General features: G+C 47.8%; 1 protein-coding gene across 1 annotated transcript in view; it reads right to left on the bottom strand.

The window, feature by feature from the left end:
• Positions 1-16,655, bottom strand: part of LAMA3 (laminin subunit alpha 3) — a 241,953-nt gene that overhangs the window by 134,651 nt on the left and 90,647 nt on the right. Inside the window, exons 12-18 of the mRNA XM_079943103.1 lie at positions 15,523-15,657; positions 6,492-6,629; positions 3,480-3,526; positions 2,442-2,541; positions 1,688-1,740; positions 1,371-1,476; positions 447-546 (exon numbers count right to left, since the gene is read on the bottom strand). Of these exons, the coding sequence (XP_079799229.1) occupies positions 447-546; positions 1,371-1,476; positions 1,688-1,740; positions 2,442-2,541; positions 3,480-3,526; positions 6,492-6,629; positions 15,523-15,657 (679 nt within the window). The remainder of the gene's footprint in view (positions 1-446; positions 547-1,370; positions 1,477-1,687; positions 1,741-2,441; positions 2,542-3,479; positions 3,527-6,491; positions 6,630-15,522; positions 15,658-16,655) is intronic.

Here is a 16,655-nt window from a genome sequence, read left to right on the forward strand (position 1 = left end):
TGATTTGCTTCTGCATCAGATGAGGGACTTCCTCCCACTTCTAAAGTTGTCTTAACCCCCAGCCCCACAGTCACGGATCCCGCGGGAGAAGCAGGAGCTGCATCTGCTGGGCTCCCCCAGGCTGTGACTTCCACGTGGAGGTTCAGCTGTGGGAACCCACCTCATGCATCCAGCCCAAGTCTCGCCCACCTGGCTTTCTGCGCCTCTGGGAACTTTCCCGTGAGGCCACTCTGTGATCTCTACAAAGTGGAATCGTTTTTAGGGCAACTTTACCTCCTGTTTTAATTGCCCTCACTGACAAGTGTCCAGATTGCAAATGACAGTACAGCTTCACTGGCCCTCTTACCCTGGGACCGCTTCTCTCTCCCCCAGAACTGTCGGCACAGACAGGTCTCTGAGAGAGCCTTCACGACGTCAGTATGGAGGGGACCTCCGTGAAGACTCACCGCTGGCAGGTCTTCCCCACGATGTGCTCTCGGCACCGGCAGACTCCAGAGGGCCCGCTGCACACAGGGGTGACGGCTCCACCAATGTCACACTGACACCCTGAGAGTCGGGAAACAGCAGTGGTCACCCATCAAAGCATCTCCACGCTGGAGGCTTCCCCTCCCTCTACAAGAAGTGGAAATCAGGAAGCCCGGGGTTGCAGGGCTGCTCCTTCTTTCCCTTGCCACGTCTTACATCTGGCAGGTGTTTGAAATACGTAGGAACCTCCCAAAGTAAGACAGCAAGTCCCTCCAAGAGTCCACTTGAAAGTCGGAGGGGCACTTGTAGGGCCAGTTCCCACACTGTTGTCCCATGTAAGGCGACAGCAGCCCAGGAGCTAAACACAATTTCACAGCATAGTGCTACTGTAATCAGTGGGTGAAGGAGAGGTTGCTTGAAAGATACCAGAGTAGCCTTGTGGGGCTCCTGCAACCTCATTATTTAACACAATATTATCACACAATATTACTGTGTGAGCTTTTTTAATATTTCAAAATTTATCTTTAAAATCTCTAAGTCTTGCTGTTATTTACATCTCCCCTATGGCTCCCCCGCATCCCAATTATGATTTTTTTATAATTAAACCAATTTAACAGTGTGCTGGTAGAAGAAAAGTGGTTTAATTTTATAATTTAAATTGGTTTAATTTTATAATTAAACCAATTTAACAGTGTGCTGGTAGAAGAAAAGTGGAAGCAGCCCTGTTTGCAATTTATTTCTAGTTTTAAGGGAATGTTTGGCCAATTTCCCCGGACAGATCTTTTCAGTCCCATCCCCTCAGAAGGCCTGCAAGAAGACAGTGAATGCAGAAGCAAGGCTACTCTGCCATTCTTTGTCCATCTTTTGTCCTTTCGCCTTACTCAGGACCCCCTGGAAGGACTTACCTTGACACCCAAAGTAACTGCTCTTTTCCAAAGCAAAATATCCATCTTCGCACGTGTCACAGGAATCACCACCGACGTGGGACTTACAGTGACAGTCACCATCTAACTGCAGAACAATGAGCGGATGACAAAATTTGGTGAGATGGCAGAATCTGCTAATCTTCAAGATTTCAAACTGGCTCATTGTGTCATAGGAAGCAGGGTAGCCGGGATCTGAAAGCTGCCATGAAGGTGGCACTAACACCCTCCTGCAGAAACCCCACAATTAACTGCTAGTATATTCGACCGGCATCCTGGGAAAAACAGGCCCACATTACCTGCCCGCACTCTCCAATTCCGCTCACGGTTCCCGCCACGTAGCATTGGCATTCTGGGAAGATAAGAGAGCATCCTTGGACCAAGGTTACAAAAAGGACAGTTCCGGCTCTGGGAACAGGACACACCAGCAATCCTACAATCACTTTCTAGCATCCTTCAGCAGAACTCCACTTTGCACCAGTCAGGCCTAAAACTGAATTGCTTTCTGGGGTCAGCAGAACCCAACAGCCAGATCAATACCATCTACCTACAAGGAGTACTGGTGTGTTCATGACCACTCATAAAAGACAAAAGCTGCAACATCATGGGATTCTTACATGATTCTAATGTCAAGGTCATTATCGATAATGCTTACATGAAAATATACCCTATTAAAAGATATTCACTCCACTTAGCCGTCTTAAGCTTGGTGTTTCCAAGTTCCTATACTGGCTTCAATCTAAGCATAAAATGAAAATAAAATTAAACCGGGAAGTGTGGATTATAAAAACAAGGCGGAAAAACCATTTATCAAGCAGCTGCCTTCTCAAACGTGATACATATGGAAACAGGATATAAATCCCTTGCTGAGATTTTGAAAATGACAGAAGTTCTGCCAAAAGTGGGGGGGGGGGGGAATCAAGACGTTTATACAGAATTTCAAACAAACTGAACAGATTAAATCAATAGCTCTTTTGTGAGTTTAGTCATTGAGGTAAAGAAAATCAAGAGGAAGTTACAATATAGTAAAATATTGTTCGAAGGAAACATCACCTGAACATCCACTGGGGTTTTCTTTGGCCAGATTCCAATATAATGGTTTGCAGATGCTACAAGTAGGGCTTTCAACATGAAGCTTGCATCGGCAATGCCCCTTTAAAAGAAAATCAAACTAATGCTTGACATCTCAAAATTAAGAAGGTTTCCAAACAAGTGTTCTGAACAAAGCTTGTCACAGAAATATATTTTGGTCACGAAATGTAAATTAAGTGTGTCCAGGCAGAATAAAAGTACTGGGTTGATTTCAACAGTCTGCTAATTGATTTTGTTTTCTTATTTATTTGTTACACACATAAACCATATGCATGGTTAAAGCAAAATTGGAAAATTCAGAAAAAGAAAAAAAATGTTAACGACTCATTGATAACACTGTCTTTATTTGTTGATTCTGTTACAGCACGGACTATAAACCTTAACGGAAAATATCTGAATATTTAACATGCTGAGAGGTAGTAGAAAATTATGTTTATCTGCAAGTGTGTCTATAATATGCCAGAGTCACTGCCTTGCTTAAACACCGTGAAGCCCCATAGTGAAAAGGCAAAATGTCTCTCCCCTTTCCCTCCAGGGCCTGGAGTTCCAGCTTCTCCAAGCTCTGAGGCCAAGAAGACAGATCATTTCTAAAGTGCTTAGAAAATGAATCAGAATGCCATGGTATTGTGCTTGGAGTAATAGCAAATAAATTGCAATTACTTTGTACACAGCTTAATGAAATGTGTACTGGCCTCTGATTTTCTTAATTTTAATTATGTATGGCAGGCTTATGCGCAGGTTTCCAGGGTGGCAACGCCCTCAGAGTAACGCTAGGACTCTGCAATTCAAAGTTTAAATAAACCGTATTCTTTTGTTTGGGGCAGAAAATCACAATATCACATATGCACTTTGAAAAAGAGCAGTGGTCTCTTCAAGCTATCTGGTCTCAGGTCTTATTTTAATGTACTTTTAATTTCAGGAAGCTCCCAAATGTGTCGGTCTCAAATAAGTATCAGAACAATAGTTAGAATCGCAACCCTTTTACAATCCTCTACTTACCAAACTGGAGTCCAGGGTTCCGGCTGGGTCACAGACACTGCTGGAGCCTGTATATGATTTAGAAGTGGTGTAAATGTCTGGGGTTTTAATGTTTGTTTGTCCCTTTGTTTTGATGTTTTGAGGGTTTTTTTGTTTTGTTTTTAAGTTTTGCTTGTTTTTAAAACTGGTGCATCTACATTTGTATTTTTTGATAGATGGGTGGCAAGGACTTTGCATATAATTCAGAAAAAGACACCTTGAACAATCCTCATGGTCCTTAATCCCCAAATCACCCCTTTGGCCACCGAACAACCCTCTTCCCTGCCTACTACGAAAAGTTCACTTCCACCTGATAACAAAGGAGACGGGAAAGGAGTCTAGAATTTTGAACATCCTTAGGGTTATCCAGAAGAGGGCAGTATTGTACCAAGAGATTTTTTTAATTGTCCAATTAGATGTCACAGAATTTGTAAGTATATGTTTTAGTTACTCAAGACAATTCTTTAACTATCACAGACCCCTTGTTCTCCACCTGTATTAAAATTATTTCTGAAATTAATTAATTTGCTTTCTTGCCTTAGTCAATAGAGTATTACAAACCCAATGTCATAATCTCTTTTCAACAAATTAGGGTCTTGCAGTGTCTCAGCATTACTATCACACGGTGTTAAAAATGAAGAGGGAACTCCCTGGCGGTCCGGTGGTTAGGACTCGGCACTCTCACTGCCGAGGGCCTGGGTTCAATCACTGGTCGGGGAACTAACATCCCACAAGCTGTGAGGCCCAAAAAATAAATAAATAAAAATAAAAATGAAGAGAGTTTGGGTAAGCGTGCTCTGAGCCTTTTTCAAATAATTTAAATAAACCCATAATATGATCTTGTTTTCTTACACGTTGCTCCCTAGGCTTTTTGCCTTTATTGTCTCCTCTCTTTGCGTCAACTTCCCCCTTGATGATATTCTCTCTCTGTCTCTTCCATTTTTTTCTTTTTACAAATTTATTTATTTATTTTTGGCTGAGTTAGGTCTTTGTTCCTGCACGCGGGTTTTCTCTAGTTGCGGCAAGTGGGGTCTACTCTTCATTGCGGTGCACGGGCTTCTCACTGCAGTGGCTTCTCTTGTTGCGGAGCACAGGCTCTAGGCCTGGAGGTTTTAGTAGTTGTGGCTCACGGGCTCAGTAGTTGTGGCTCACAGGCTCTAGAGTGCAGGCTCAGTAGTTGTGGTGCACGGGCTTAGTTGCTCTGCGGCATGTGGGATCTTCCCGGACCTGGGCTCGAACCCCTGTCCTCTGCATTGGGAGGCAGATTCTTAACCACTGTGCCACCAGGGAAGCCCTCTGTCTCTTCCTTTTTTGATGCTCCTGAATTCTTCTGTAACAAGCCAACACAACCTTCCAGCTCCTTGTTGCTCTCCGACCTGGCCCCGCCCAGCCCTTGGCTCCTCCCCAAGCTGCCCAGTGGCCCCATCCAGCTCCAGGGAACTTGTCCTGGCTGACCAGCCCCTCTGCCTACTGCTCAGCACTTCCTTCCACTCCCGACCCCGGGGAGGTGAGGACACCAAGCCTGGGACAGCCTCCCTCTCCAGGGACCTCCAGGCCTTCTCCAAAGTGAGCAGTCCCCTCTGACTGCTGGCTACTGTTGCCACCGGCAAGAAAGCCTGATCTCTTGAGGATTCTGGTCAGCGAGGTTCTGGGGAATCAAGTTGGAGCTGCAGCCCTGTCTTCAGATGGTTCTGTGCCAGGCTCCAAGCGCCATCAGGAGCAGGAAGGGGTGTGAGAAAACCACAGTCTCCTGATGCAAAGTCTGGGTCAGCCTTTCACAAACACCCGCTTCTCAACAGAGAAAGAGTCTCTGAAAGCAGCAGTCAGGAGCTACTCGCCACTGGGGCCTGCACACTCCGGGGGCACAGGGAGATTCCCAGGCATCTTTTTTTTTTTTTTTTTTTTTTGCGGTATGTGGGCCTCTCACTCTTGTGGCCTCTCCTGTTGCGGAGCACAGGCTCCGGACGCACAGGCTCAGCGGCCATGGCTCACGGGCCTAGCCGCTCCACAGCATGTGGGATCTCCCTGGACCAGGGCATGAACCCGTGTCCCCTGCATCGGCAGACGGACTCTCAACCACTGCACCACCAGGGAAGCCCATCCTGGGCATCTTTGGTCTGTGCCCTGAGTCACTGAGCCCGGCACACTCTCATCTCTTGTATCATTGCAGGCATGAGGACCGACCCAGGACAGTGTTGCAATCCTTGGCTCACTCTTTCCAAACTGAAGAGACTCTGGTCCACCCCACTCCCCGGCCCCTCACACCTGGGCTGATGTGGGATGACACCATCCCCCAGGAGGCCAGTGGCAGGCAAGAGAGGAGAGCAGAACCCCAGCAAAGCCCTGCTCTGCCTGCCTGCAGGGGGACCTGTTAGAACACCTGCAGGAAATTACAGAGCAGACACATCGGTGCCGCCACCCAGGACCAGAGAGAAGCCACTTTGCCTTGGGAAGGGGGACAAGAATGCTCAGCTTAGCTAAAAGGGGTCACCTCTGCCACACTGCTGCACAGAGAATTTACATGCAAATCAAGAAACACAAATCTATGGGGACTTCCCTGGTGGTGCAGTGGTTAAGCCTCCACGCTCCCAGTGCCGGGGGCCCAGGTTAGATCTCTGGTCAGGGAACTAAATCCCACATGCATGCCACAACTAAGAGTTCGTATGCCACAACTAAGAAGCCCGCGAGCCACAACTAAGACCCAGTGCAACCAAATAAATATTTTAAAAAAAGAGAAAAAGAAACACAAATTTATAGCACATGAAATAATTTTTAAAATTTTAGGAATAAGTCATTTTTAGATTTCTTTTAAGATGTATAACTGGTATACCCATTTTCAATGGACTCAAATTGGGGAGGAACCAGGCAGATTAGGGTCAAAAGTGTATCAGTGACCAGTGGTGGGTCTGCAGGGGTCTGCAGGTTTCTTTGGGATGCTGCCCGCACATACTTCAGAGAGGAACCCGCCCTCCGGCATTCTGATGTCTTCCCTACCTTGGCAGTGGGGGAAATCAGAGGCGTCTGAGAGACACCTGTCACACCGTTGTCCTGTGATCCCCGGCTGACACTCGCACTGTCCAGTCACTGGGCTGCACAGCGTCTGGTAGGAGCCAAGGGCTGAACACTGGCAGGCTGGATGAAAAGACCTCAGTAAGACCCAGGGCAGGGGGGCACAGGACCCGCATAAGAGTATGGAGGCGGGGCCAGAAAGACCCAAATGCAAGTTCCAGCTCCACGTCTCATCGGACATGGAACTTGAAACAAGTCGCTTGATTGCTCTAAGCCTCAGTTTCCCCTTTCTTAAATGGGAATAATATTAGCGTCTACTTGATAAGATTGTTGCCAGGATTAGATAAAGGGAATACTTGAAAGAGCTGGGTTCAATGCCTGGCTCATACTGAGCAATCAATAAATGCTGGGGTTTTTCTGTTGTTAATTTCATACCGACCAAGATTGGCTGGTTGTGGATGAGGATTTTGGGAGATGCTTCTTGCATTCAGTAACGGTGCTCATCAGAGGAAGACGCAGGGAACAGCTGACTGGGGACGTGAGTCCATAGAGAGGCCACATTAATTCTACATCCCACTGGGGATCAAATGCAAACCATTCCAGTCCAGATTGGCCTACAGTGATCCCCTCTCCTCAAACTTAGTTTCTCAAGGTGAGGTGTAACTGAATAATCGTGAAAAAAGTGATGCAGGCAGGGTTGGGAATAGACAGGAAAGCATCCCAGGTTCCCTTCATCCCCCTCAAGCAGGTGACTAAACACGTATGGATGGAGAGAAGAGATTCTGGACATTCCCCTCTCTACTCCTTCCTGCTGGGTCAGGTTCCTACCGGTCCCTGCAGCTAACCTCCCACAAGGTGGCAGTTACTCAGCCTCACTCAGCACTCACTGTGAGGACCTGCTTCTGGGGAGAGGAGAGCGGTGGACATGGCCCACTATTTCCTGAGCTGGAGGGTTTCACACCTTAAGAACTGGAAGGCACTGGAGAGATTATCTCGTTGAATTCCAGGGTTACATAGTGAAGTTCAGAAGCTAAGTGAAAATGACTCTACTACCCAAAGCAATCTACAGATTCAATGCAATCCCTATCAAACTACCAATGGCATTTTTCACAGAACTAGAACAAAAAATTTCACAATTTGTATGGAAACACAAAAGACCCCGAATAGCCAAAGCAATCTTGAGAACGAAAAACGGAGCTGGAGGAATCAGGCTCCCTGACTTCAGATTATACTACAAAGCTACAGTAATCAAGACAGTATGGTACTGGCACAAAAACAGAAAGATAGATCAATGGAACAGGATAGGAAGCCCAGAGATAAACCCACGCACATATGGTCACCTTATCTTTGGTAAAGGAGGCAGGAATGTGCAGTGGAGAAAGGACAGCCTCTTCAATAAGTGGTGCTGGGAAAACTGGACAGGTACATGTAAAAGTATGAGATTAGATCACTCTCTAACACCATACACAAAAATAAGCTCAAAATGGATTAAAGACCTAAGTGTAAGGCCAGAAACTATCAAACTCTTAGAGGAAAACATAGGCAGAACACTCTATGACATAAATCACAGCAAGATCCTTTTTGACCCACTTCCTAGAGAAATGGAAATAAAAACAAAAATAAACAAATGGGACCTAATGGAACTTCAAACTTTTGCACAGCAAAGGAAACCATAAACAAGACGAAAAGACAACCCTCAGAATGGGAGACAATATTTGCAAATGAAGCAACTGACAAAGGATTAATCTCCAAAATTTATAAGCAGCTCATGCAGCTCAATAACAAAAAAACAAACAACCCAATCCAAAAATGGGCAGAAGACCTAAATAGATATTTCTCCAAAGAAGATATACAGATTGCCAACAAACACATGAAAGAATGCTCAACATCATTAATCATTAGAGAAATGCAAATCAAAACTACAATGAGATATCATTTCACACCAGTCAGAATGGCCATCATCAAAAAATCTAGAAACAATAAATGCTGGAGAGGGTGTGGAGAAAAGGGAACACTCTTGCACTGCTGGTTGGAATGTGAATTGGTACAGCCACTATGGAGAACAGTATGGAGGTTCCTTAAAAAACTACAAATAGAACTACCATATGACCCAGCAATCCCACTACTGGGCATATACCCTGAGAAAACCAAAATTCAAAAACAGTCATGCACCACAATGTTCACTGCAGCTCTATTTACAATAGCCAGGACATGGAAACAACCTAAGTGTCCATCATCGGATGAATGGATAAAGAAGATGTGGCACATATATACAATGGAATATTATTCAGCCATAAAAGGAAACGTAATTGAGCTATTTGTAATGAGGTGGATAGACCTAGAGTCTGTCATACAGAGTGAAGTAAGTCAGAAAGAGAAAGACAAATACTGTATGCTAACACATATATATGGAATTTAAGAAAAAAAATGTCATGAAGAACCCAGAGGTAAGACAGGAATAAAGACACAGACCTACTAGAGAATGGACTTGAGGATACGGGGAGCGGGAAGGGTAAGCTGTGACAAAGCGAGAGAGAGGCATGGACATATATACACTACCAAATGTAAGGTAGATAGCTAGTGGGAAGCAGCCGCATAGCACAGGGAGATCAGCTCGGTGCTTTGTGACCACCTGGAGGGGTGGGTTAGGGAGGGTGGGAGGGAGGGAGACGCAAGAAGAAAGAGATATGGGAACATATGTATATGTATAACTGATTCACTTTGTTATACAGCAGAAACTAACACACCATTGTAAAGCAATTATACTCCAATAAAGATGTAAAAAAAAAAATTATATGTATTGTAGACATAAAAAAAAAAAAAGTTAAGTGACCTGTCCAAGGTCACCAAATTAGCCTGTAGCAAAGGGCTTCAGTCTCCGGGGCAGACACATCCAGATTCAAGTAACAGCTCTGCCACTTAATAGCTGTGTGATCACGGGCACGTTGCTTAGCCTCTCCAAGCTTCAGTTTCCTCTTCTAGAAACGAGCTGATGACAGCACCCACCCCACGAGATCACTAGAGAGTCAGCAGCCACAGACGAGAAGGGCAGTGTGCGCAGTGCTTGCTCAGGGAGCACTCACTCTTGCTAACGTTACTGTCGTGATCATCCGAGTCCCCCAGTGCTTGGGATGTGCTCTGTGCTGCACTAATGGGAACCAGTGGATTAGTATTCCTGACTTCCAAATTTACATTCGGTGTATGCAGTTTAAAAAAAAAACCACTTAACAATACACACACACACACACACACACACACACACACACACACACACACACACACATGACCTTGGTTGCAAGGTTTCAAAATTTCCACACTCGTTGAGGCCTTGGGAAAGAAAAGATGAGATAAAGTGCCAATTCCAGTGATTTCTTTGCAGGCATCCTTTGGATCTGTAAAGGCCCACATCGTTAAGCCTTGGAGCACAGCGCTCCCACAGGGACGAGACCATGCCATTTTCGTTCTCTTTGACAGCGCTCGGCCCAGGCCCGTAAGCGGTGAGTTACTCTGATAGTGCTTTTCTGTGATAATAACAGTGGTAGCGTTTACCCGAGTTGTCACTAGAATCACAAAATAAACTCACTGCTGGAAGGGAGTGTGGCTCGTTTTCTCATTTACAAGTTACCTGGGACTTCAACGGGCTCTGTGACTTGTTCTGAGAGGCCCAGTTAGGAAGTGGCAGGCCTAGGAGCGTTTACCATCCTTCCACCCTCCTGTGTTACATGCATCCATCCAGCAGACCTTGATTGAAGCTCTATTGTGTTCTATGGCCCCGTGACCGGGTGTCAGGGTGGAGGCAAGTATGAGAAACACCCATTCCCTGACCACATCGAGCTAGAACTCCAGAAGAGGGGCTAGAGCATTACTGACATGGTGCCTAGAAACTAAACATAAGACAGAGGAAGAAACGGGCTGAGTGTCACTCAACCAGCTCCTGGCAGGCAGCAGGACAAGGACTCAGCTCTTCTGCCGTCTAGGTCAGCATTCCTTCATGGCCCCATGTTCCCTGCAGGCCTGTCTGCAGAGATCAAGTCCCTCCCCAGGGTCAGATTACTGAGGAAACGTTCTTGGGCTTTGTGATGGTTAATGTTTTCATGTCAGCTGGGCTATAGGGCTCAGATGTTTGCACAACACCAGTCCAGATGCTGCCGTAAAGGCGTTCTGTTAGACGGGACAAACATTTAAATCAGCTGACCTTGAGTAAAGCAGGTTACTCTCCACGAAGTGGGTGGGCCTCATCCCATCAGTTGCAGACCTCAACGAGAAAAGCGGGAGGTCCCAGAGGAAGAAGAAATTCCGCCTCCAGGAGGCCTGTGGGCTCCAGCTGCGGCATCAGCTCCTTCCTCATCTCCAGCCTGCTGCCCTGCAGACTTCAGCCTTGTCAGCCCCCGCAATCCGGGAGCCGAGTCCTTAAAATAAATCTATCTATCTATCCCCACATCTATCTATATATACAGACACATATCCTGTGGGTTCTGTTCCTCTGCAGAACCCTAACACAGGTTCTTTCTGCTATTCTTCCTTTAAGGAAAGTGAAGGCAGAGAGGAGACACTCGTGCAGGCAGTCGGGGTAGCCGCAGCAGGAGCCTGGAGCACAGAGGCGGCAGCTCCAGCCAGCATCACGTGGGTGACACCGACCCTGACTCCCAGGGCCAACGGGGTTTGTCCAGGGAGCCTCAGGAGACGGAGTTACACTTCAGAAGTGAAAACAAAGATGCAGCCTTAAACGCAGGTACGTTATTTTAAATCCTGAGTTCCTCAATCTGGCATCACACTTCGCATTTCAATCCAACTATCAGTAGAGTTGCCAGATCTCAAACCCGAACCCCAACATTGGCGGCCTTTTCTCACTCTTGGAAATACTATAAGCCTTTGTGACTATTTTAATTCTGCTCTTTGTTTTGAGCCAGGTTCTTCGGAGTTTCTGGAGTATTTTCTTCTCGTCTGCTCCTCACTGTGCTTTTACTCTAAGACACTTTTATTCCCAAAGAGTATTAAAAAAAAAAAAGATAATAAATGTCCAGGGAATCAGGGAGCTTGTCTGCTGTGCTCCCCCCAAATCTTCCAGCATCAAGCACAGCCCTGGTCCCTAGTACATGCCGAACAGATGTTTGTTAAATGAAGGGATAAGAGCTATTGAAATGCTCTTCCAGGTCCAGCCCTGTAGTTCTACAGATGTGCATTCTCTCCTTGACCCCTGCAGCGCTGCTGTGAGAGGTATTGCTCCGAGGGATGCCAGCTTCTTCCCCTGCAGTGAATAAGCTCACAGAGTGAGGTGACAGTCCTAGACAACACAGAAATTGCAAGGGAAACAGAGCTCCTTATTGTTTCAGGGGTGTTCTCGTCGCGTGTGATGTTAGAGCTTTTCCTTCTGTTGGAAAAGCAGGCTGGCGCCTTCTCTGGCGCTCTTCACTCACAGCCGCAAAGCCAACATTTCAGTTCCACGATACTTAGCACCCTCCACTTCTCTGGCTAACTGGGCTGAGAGCAGATCAGATCTACAGAAAATCCCAAGGCTTCTTCCAATCACCTCAATGCTCTCCTAGACACACGCTGAATTACAGAGCAGAGGGCCCGTTCAAAGCAAAATTGCACAGAACTTGGCCCAGCCCTATGGATTTTGTTTTCCCCCTTGGAAAGGCCGGGAGGGCTCTCCCGGGAGCATCCCAGGTCAGAAACTTTCCCCTGCTGTGTCTTCTGCCATCTGCCGGTGCATGTGGCTTCTTCCCGGGGCCAGTTTGTCGGATTCAAGAGAATATGCTGACACGCAGAAGGAGGTTAATCTTGCACTGGCAACATATGTTGCCAGGACTTTTCTAAGGAAAAGTCTGCAACTACAACCCAGAGACTAGAGCAAACTCCAATGGGGACAGTTCGGGCCCTGGGCCACTGCGGTTTGGGGGCAGCTGCACGTTGAGTGCCTTCAGTGCCAAGTCATGGGAGGGCCGCTGTCTCCACACTCCCACCCTCCTGGCCTCTGTTCTAAGTGCTGACTAGTTGCGACTTAGCAAACTGCACCAGAAAAAAAAAGGGGGGGAGGAGGAAGGAAAGAAGAGGAAGAGAAAGATGAAGGACAAGAAGGCAGGAATGACGACGGACAGGACGGAGAGGAGGAAAAGGGAACAGTAAACCCCCAAAGGACCAAGCTTCCAGAGAGTCGCGGTGTGTTTTGTGGTTGCACATAAAGAGCTGAGTCAGACGTCAACACAAACGTAAAACTGAAATACACAGAGACAATTCTCTATGTGGCCTCACAGCTACGATTTGACTTTCAGCTACAAGAAAGAAAACTGCAGGGCACTTGAGTGAGTCAAAAATAAACTGAGGGCTTCCCTGGTGGCGCAGTGGTTGAGAGTCCTCCTGCCGATGCAGGGGACACGGGTTCGTGCCCCGGTCCGGGAAGATCCCACATGCCGCGGAGCGACTGGGCCCGTGAGCCATGGCCGCTGGGCCTGTGCATCCGGAGCCTGTGCTCCGCAACGGGAGAGGCCACAACATTGAGAGGCCCAGTACCAAAAAGAAAAAAAAAAAAACTGAGAAGGAGATGGCCTTGTGCTTAAAGTCTGGAGTAAATTAAGTTAATGCAAAACATAAACGCTGGACTGCAGTTGGCAAGCGCAATTGAGAAGGGTTTTAGACTTCTTTTTAAGAAGACTTTAAAAATTTTTAAAGCAATATAGAACAAAGCCACACAAACATTTTTGGCTGTAATATACCAGACCATCTGATGTAGCATTTGGGGCCACACTGGTTTGATTCTAAAATTCCAGGGGCCAAGCAATCAACTTCATCTAAGAAAGATCACAAAATACTGGGTCAGACCTTGATGCTAGACCAGATTCAGATTTCAGCATGTCTGGGCTTCAGCCACTGGCTTCAACGCTGCCCCCGAGGAAAAAATTTAAAAGATCACAAAAGCTGTTAGAAAAAGCAAGCACTAGAGAAGGGAGACCATCGCTGACAGAATGTAGGAGCGTCCCAAACGCTTCCAGAGCCTAATGGTTCAAATCTGGAAGAACAAACTTTAGGGCACACCTCTACACCCCGCCAGGAATGAGGCTGCCCTGAACCTTCTCCTCCTGCTTTTGTCTGACAGACCTCGTTTTCACTACTCTTAACCTTGCCTGCTCCCCACATAAGTCCCTCTAGACTCGGCCCCTAGTGGACCCTGAGGTGGAAGGCCTCCATCCCGTCTCCCTCCTGCGAGTTCTCCTTCATTTGGTCAATGAGAGATTCAGTGCCTCCAGCTTAAAATAGAAATGTAAGCACCCCCAACTCGTGCTCCAAAGCTTCATTATTTGGGACATCTTTCAACAGAAACAATATATGTACAAGGACAAGGTGACCACACCAGACCATAGCGCCAGCTCAGCACTGAATCTGCCTCTAGTATGATGCATACAACTCCAACATAAGCATCACCTCTACTGAGGTTTCCACAGGAAATGCGCTGGGCATTCCAAATTCTGATACAGAACTTCTCTGGTTGAACTCAAGGCAGGGAAACAAAAGATATCCCTTCCTTTCCGTACCCTTCCACCTGCCAGGTGACCTAAATCTCTGGGCAGGGACGGCCGAGAGCTTCTGTGGCCCGAGAGGCAGAGGCTGAGAAGTGGGGCAGAGGACAGAGGTCCAGGACATGTCAGGGGATGAGGAGGAAAAAGAAGGGCTTGGGATATGGCACACAGGCATCTATGCAGACAGGGAGATCAACCAGGATTGAGGCTACAGGCTCTTAAAATGATGTAGAGGGAAGTATGAGGCAGAGAAAAGAGGGTTAAAGGAACAGCAGCTACCGTACAGGTGAGCGCTTCCCGGGCTCTGAGAATTTTACACATCAGTACACACGTAACCCACACAACGTGTCACAGGGCGGGCGCTATTACCAGGAAACTGAGGAACAGAGGGGGTAAGAACTTGCTCAAGTTGATAGCTAGTGCGAACCTGGTTCTTCGCCACTTTGTCTCCTGCTTCGGGGAGGGACCTTCCCGCTCCTGCCCCACTCTCCCAGCTCCTTAGCGTGGCCGCCCTCATGGGTGACGTGCCTCCGCGCCGATGCTACCCGCCTCCTGTGCTCAGAGGCTGGAAGCTAGAAACAGCACTTCCCAGATTCTCCTGGCGCTGGGCTCTGGGTGCCAATCGGGTTTTGCAAATAACTACTTGAATAAGATTAGAAAGGCTGAGCATTTCTGCTGCTGTGCCCTGGCTGGCTTCCTGGGGGCCCTGGATGGCCATGGAGGCAGAAGGACCGCGGTCCCCCTGTCCCTGAGCTGCATCGCAGGAGTCTGGGCTTGACACAAGGAGCCTCCTTGGAAGCCCAGCCTGGAACCTAACTGAGTCGGTCAGCACCTAATAACCCACAGCAAGTCCCTGCTGGGTTTAGTTCCGGCCCTGAGCCCTGACTGATCACCTTCCCTTCTTCTCTCCCCTCGTTTTCCCTATGACCTTAGCCACCAAGGAGAACAATGGCAGGCAATGGGAAGGAGGCGGAGGAGAAGAACGGGGGCAAATTCATTCATTCATTTGCCGGTCACCCAACATTTACCGCACACCCATCATGCTCTAGGGACTGGCCAGACTCCTCCCCTTCCCCTCCAGTGCCTTCAGTGACTCTTACTAGGATGCGGGACTAAGAGGCGAACCAAGTCTGTGGCTCTGTGTGTGCCGTTCCCTCGCCTGGAACACCCTGCTCCCTGCCCTTGTCTCCTTGGCGGTTTCCTCAACACTATCCAGGTACCACTTCCTGCCCAGAGCCTGCATTTGTACCCAGGTGCTGACTCCAGAGCCCATGGGCTCGACCACCTGGGAGGAGGAAGAGTAAGGCTGAAAAGACAAAGGAGGGGAGGTGACATGGCCTGGCCCTGAGGACAGTCACACGTAACATACATATATAGACCAGGGGCTCATTTATTAAACAATAGGCCACACAGCTCTGCCAAAAGGAGCCTCTGCATTTCCTCAGGGGGAAACTTACCTCGGGGGACTGACGATCACTACGTACATGTGGCCCACTTACCTTGGCAAACAGGGAAGGAGTAGAAACCCCAGCGGCAGGCATCGCACCGAGGGCCCCCCACCCCGGGGCGGCACAGACACCGCCCGTGGGCATCACATATTTCGGGGAGAACTCCTGCCAGGTTACAGTCACAGCCTGCGAAGGGGAAGAGATGTTCAGCGGGGTCTCCATCCTCCATCCCTTCACCCACAGATTCTGAGTAATCTATGGTTTACACACAGTCCTAACCCAGAAGACTGCATCTTAAGGGGAGTGAAACATCTCTCCTGGAAAGATCAGAGATACCATTCAGAAACATCCAGGGCAGGCTCTGGTTTGCAAAGTACCTACAATCTTCTAGCATCTACCCCCATGGGAACAATTGTTTTTCCCCAAACTGAGCCTTGTTTAGTAAAACTTCAACTTCATAGATTCCCATCGAATGATAATCTTGAATTAAACATATTCCTACCTCCATTTCTCAGAAGAAAAGAGATGAACATACATTTAGCCCTAGTAAGTGCCAGACGTGGCTTTGGGGGAACCTCACTTGGCTTGTCTCAATCCTCCAGGCATGAGCCCTTCCCAGCAGGCAGGCTGCTTCCAGTCCTACCTCAGCACCTCTGCTCTGGCCGGCAGGTAACACCCCTCCCCTGGTTCCCTCTCAACCTTCAGGTCTCGGTCAGGAAGGCCTTCCCCACCCAGTGTGTACCAGCAGCACCCCCTTCCCTCTCCCACTCTCTATTTAGCTGTGTTTGTCTTTCACACTTTAATTATCGAAATCACTTATTGGCCTCATGACTGACTTTGACCAGTGGAATGAGAGGCAAGTGCTGCTGTGGGATTTCAGAGCCCAGGTCACAACAGGCTTTGTGGTTTCCATGTTCACCCTCTGGGAACCCTGAGACCACCAGGGAGGTACCCTGTCTGACCTCATCGAGGATAAAAGGCCACATGGAGAGAGACACCGAGCCCCAGCAGACCCTCCAGCAAGTCCGGCAGAAAGACTGCCCAGCTGAGCCACAGGATTGCGAGAAATAACCCTTATTGTTTTAAGCCACTAAATTTTGGGGTGATTTATTACATAGCAATAGAAGAACGAAACACCTATCAAACTGAAAACTTAGGGAGAGCTCACCTCAGGACTCCCGCTG

This window comes from Stenella coeruleoalba, assembly GCF_951394435.1.
Source record: "Stenella coeruleoalba genome assembly, chromosome: 14".
Taxonomy (NCBI): Eukaryota; Metazoa; Chordata; class Mammalia; order Artiodactyla; family Delphinidae; genus Stenella; species Stenella coeruleoalba.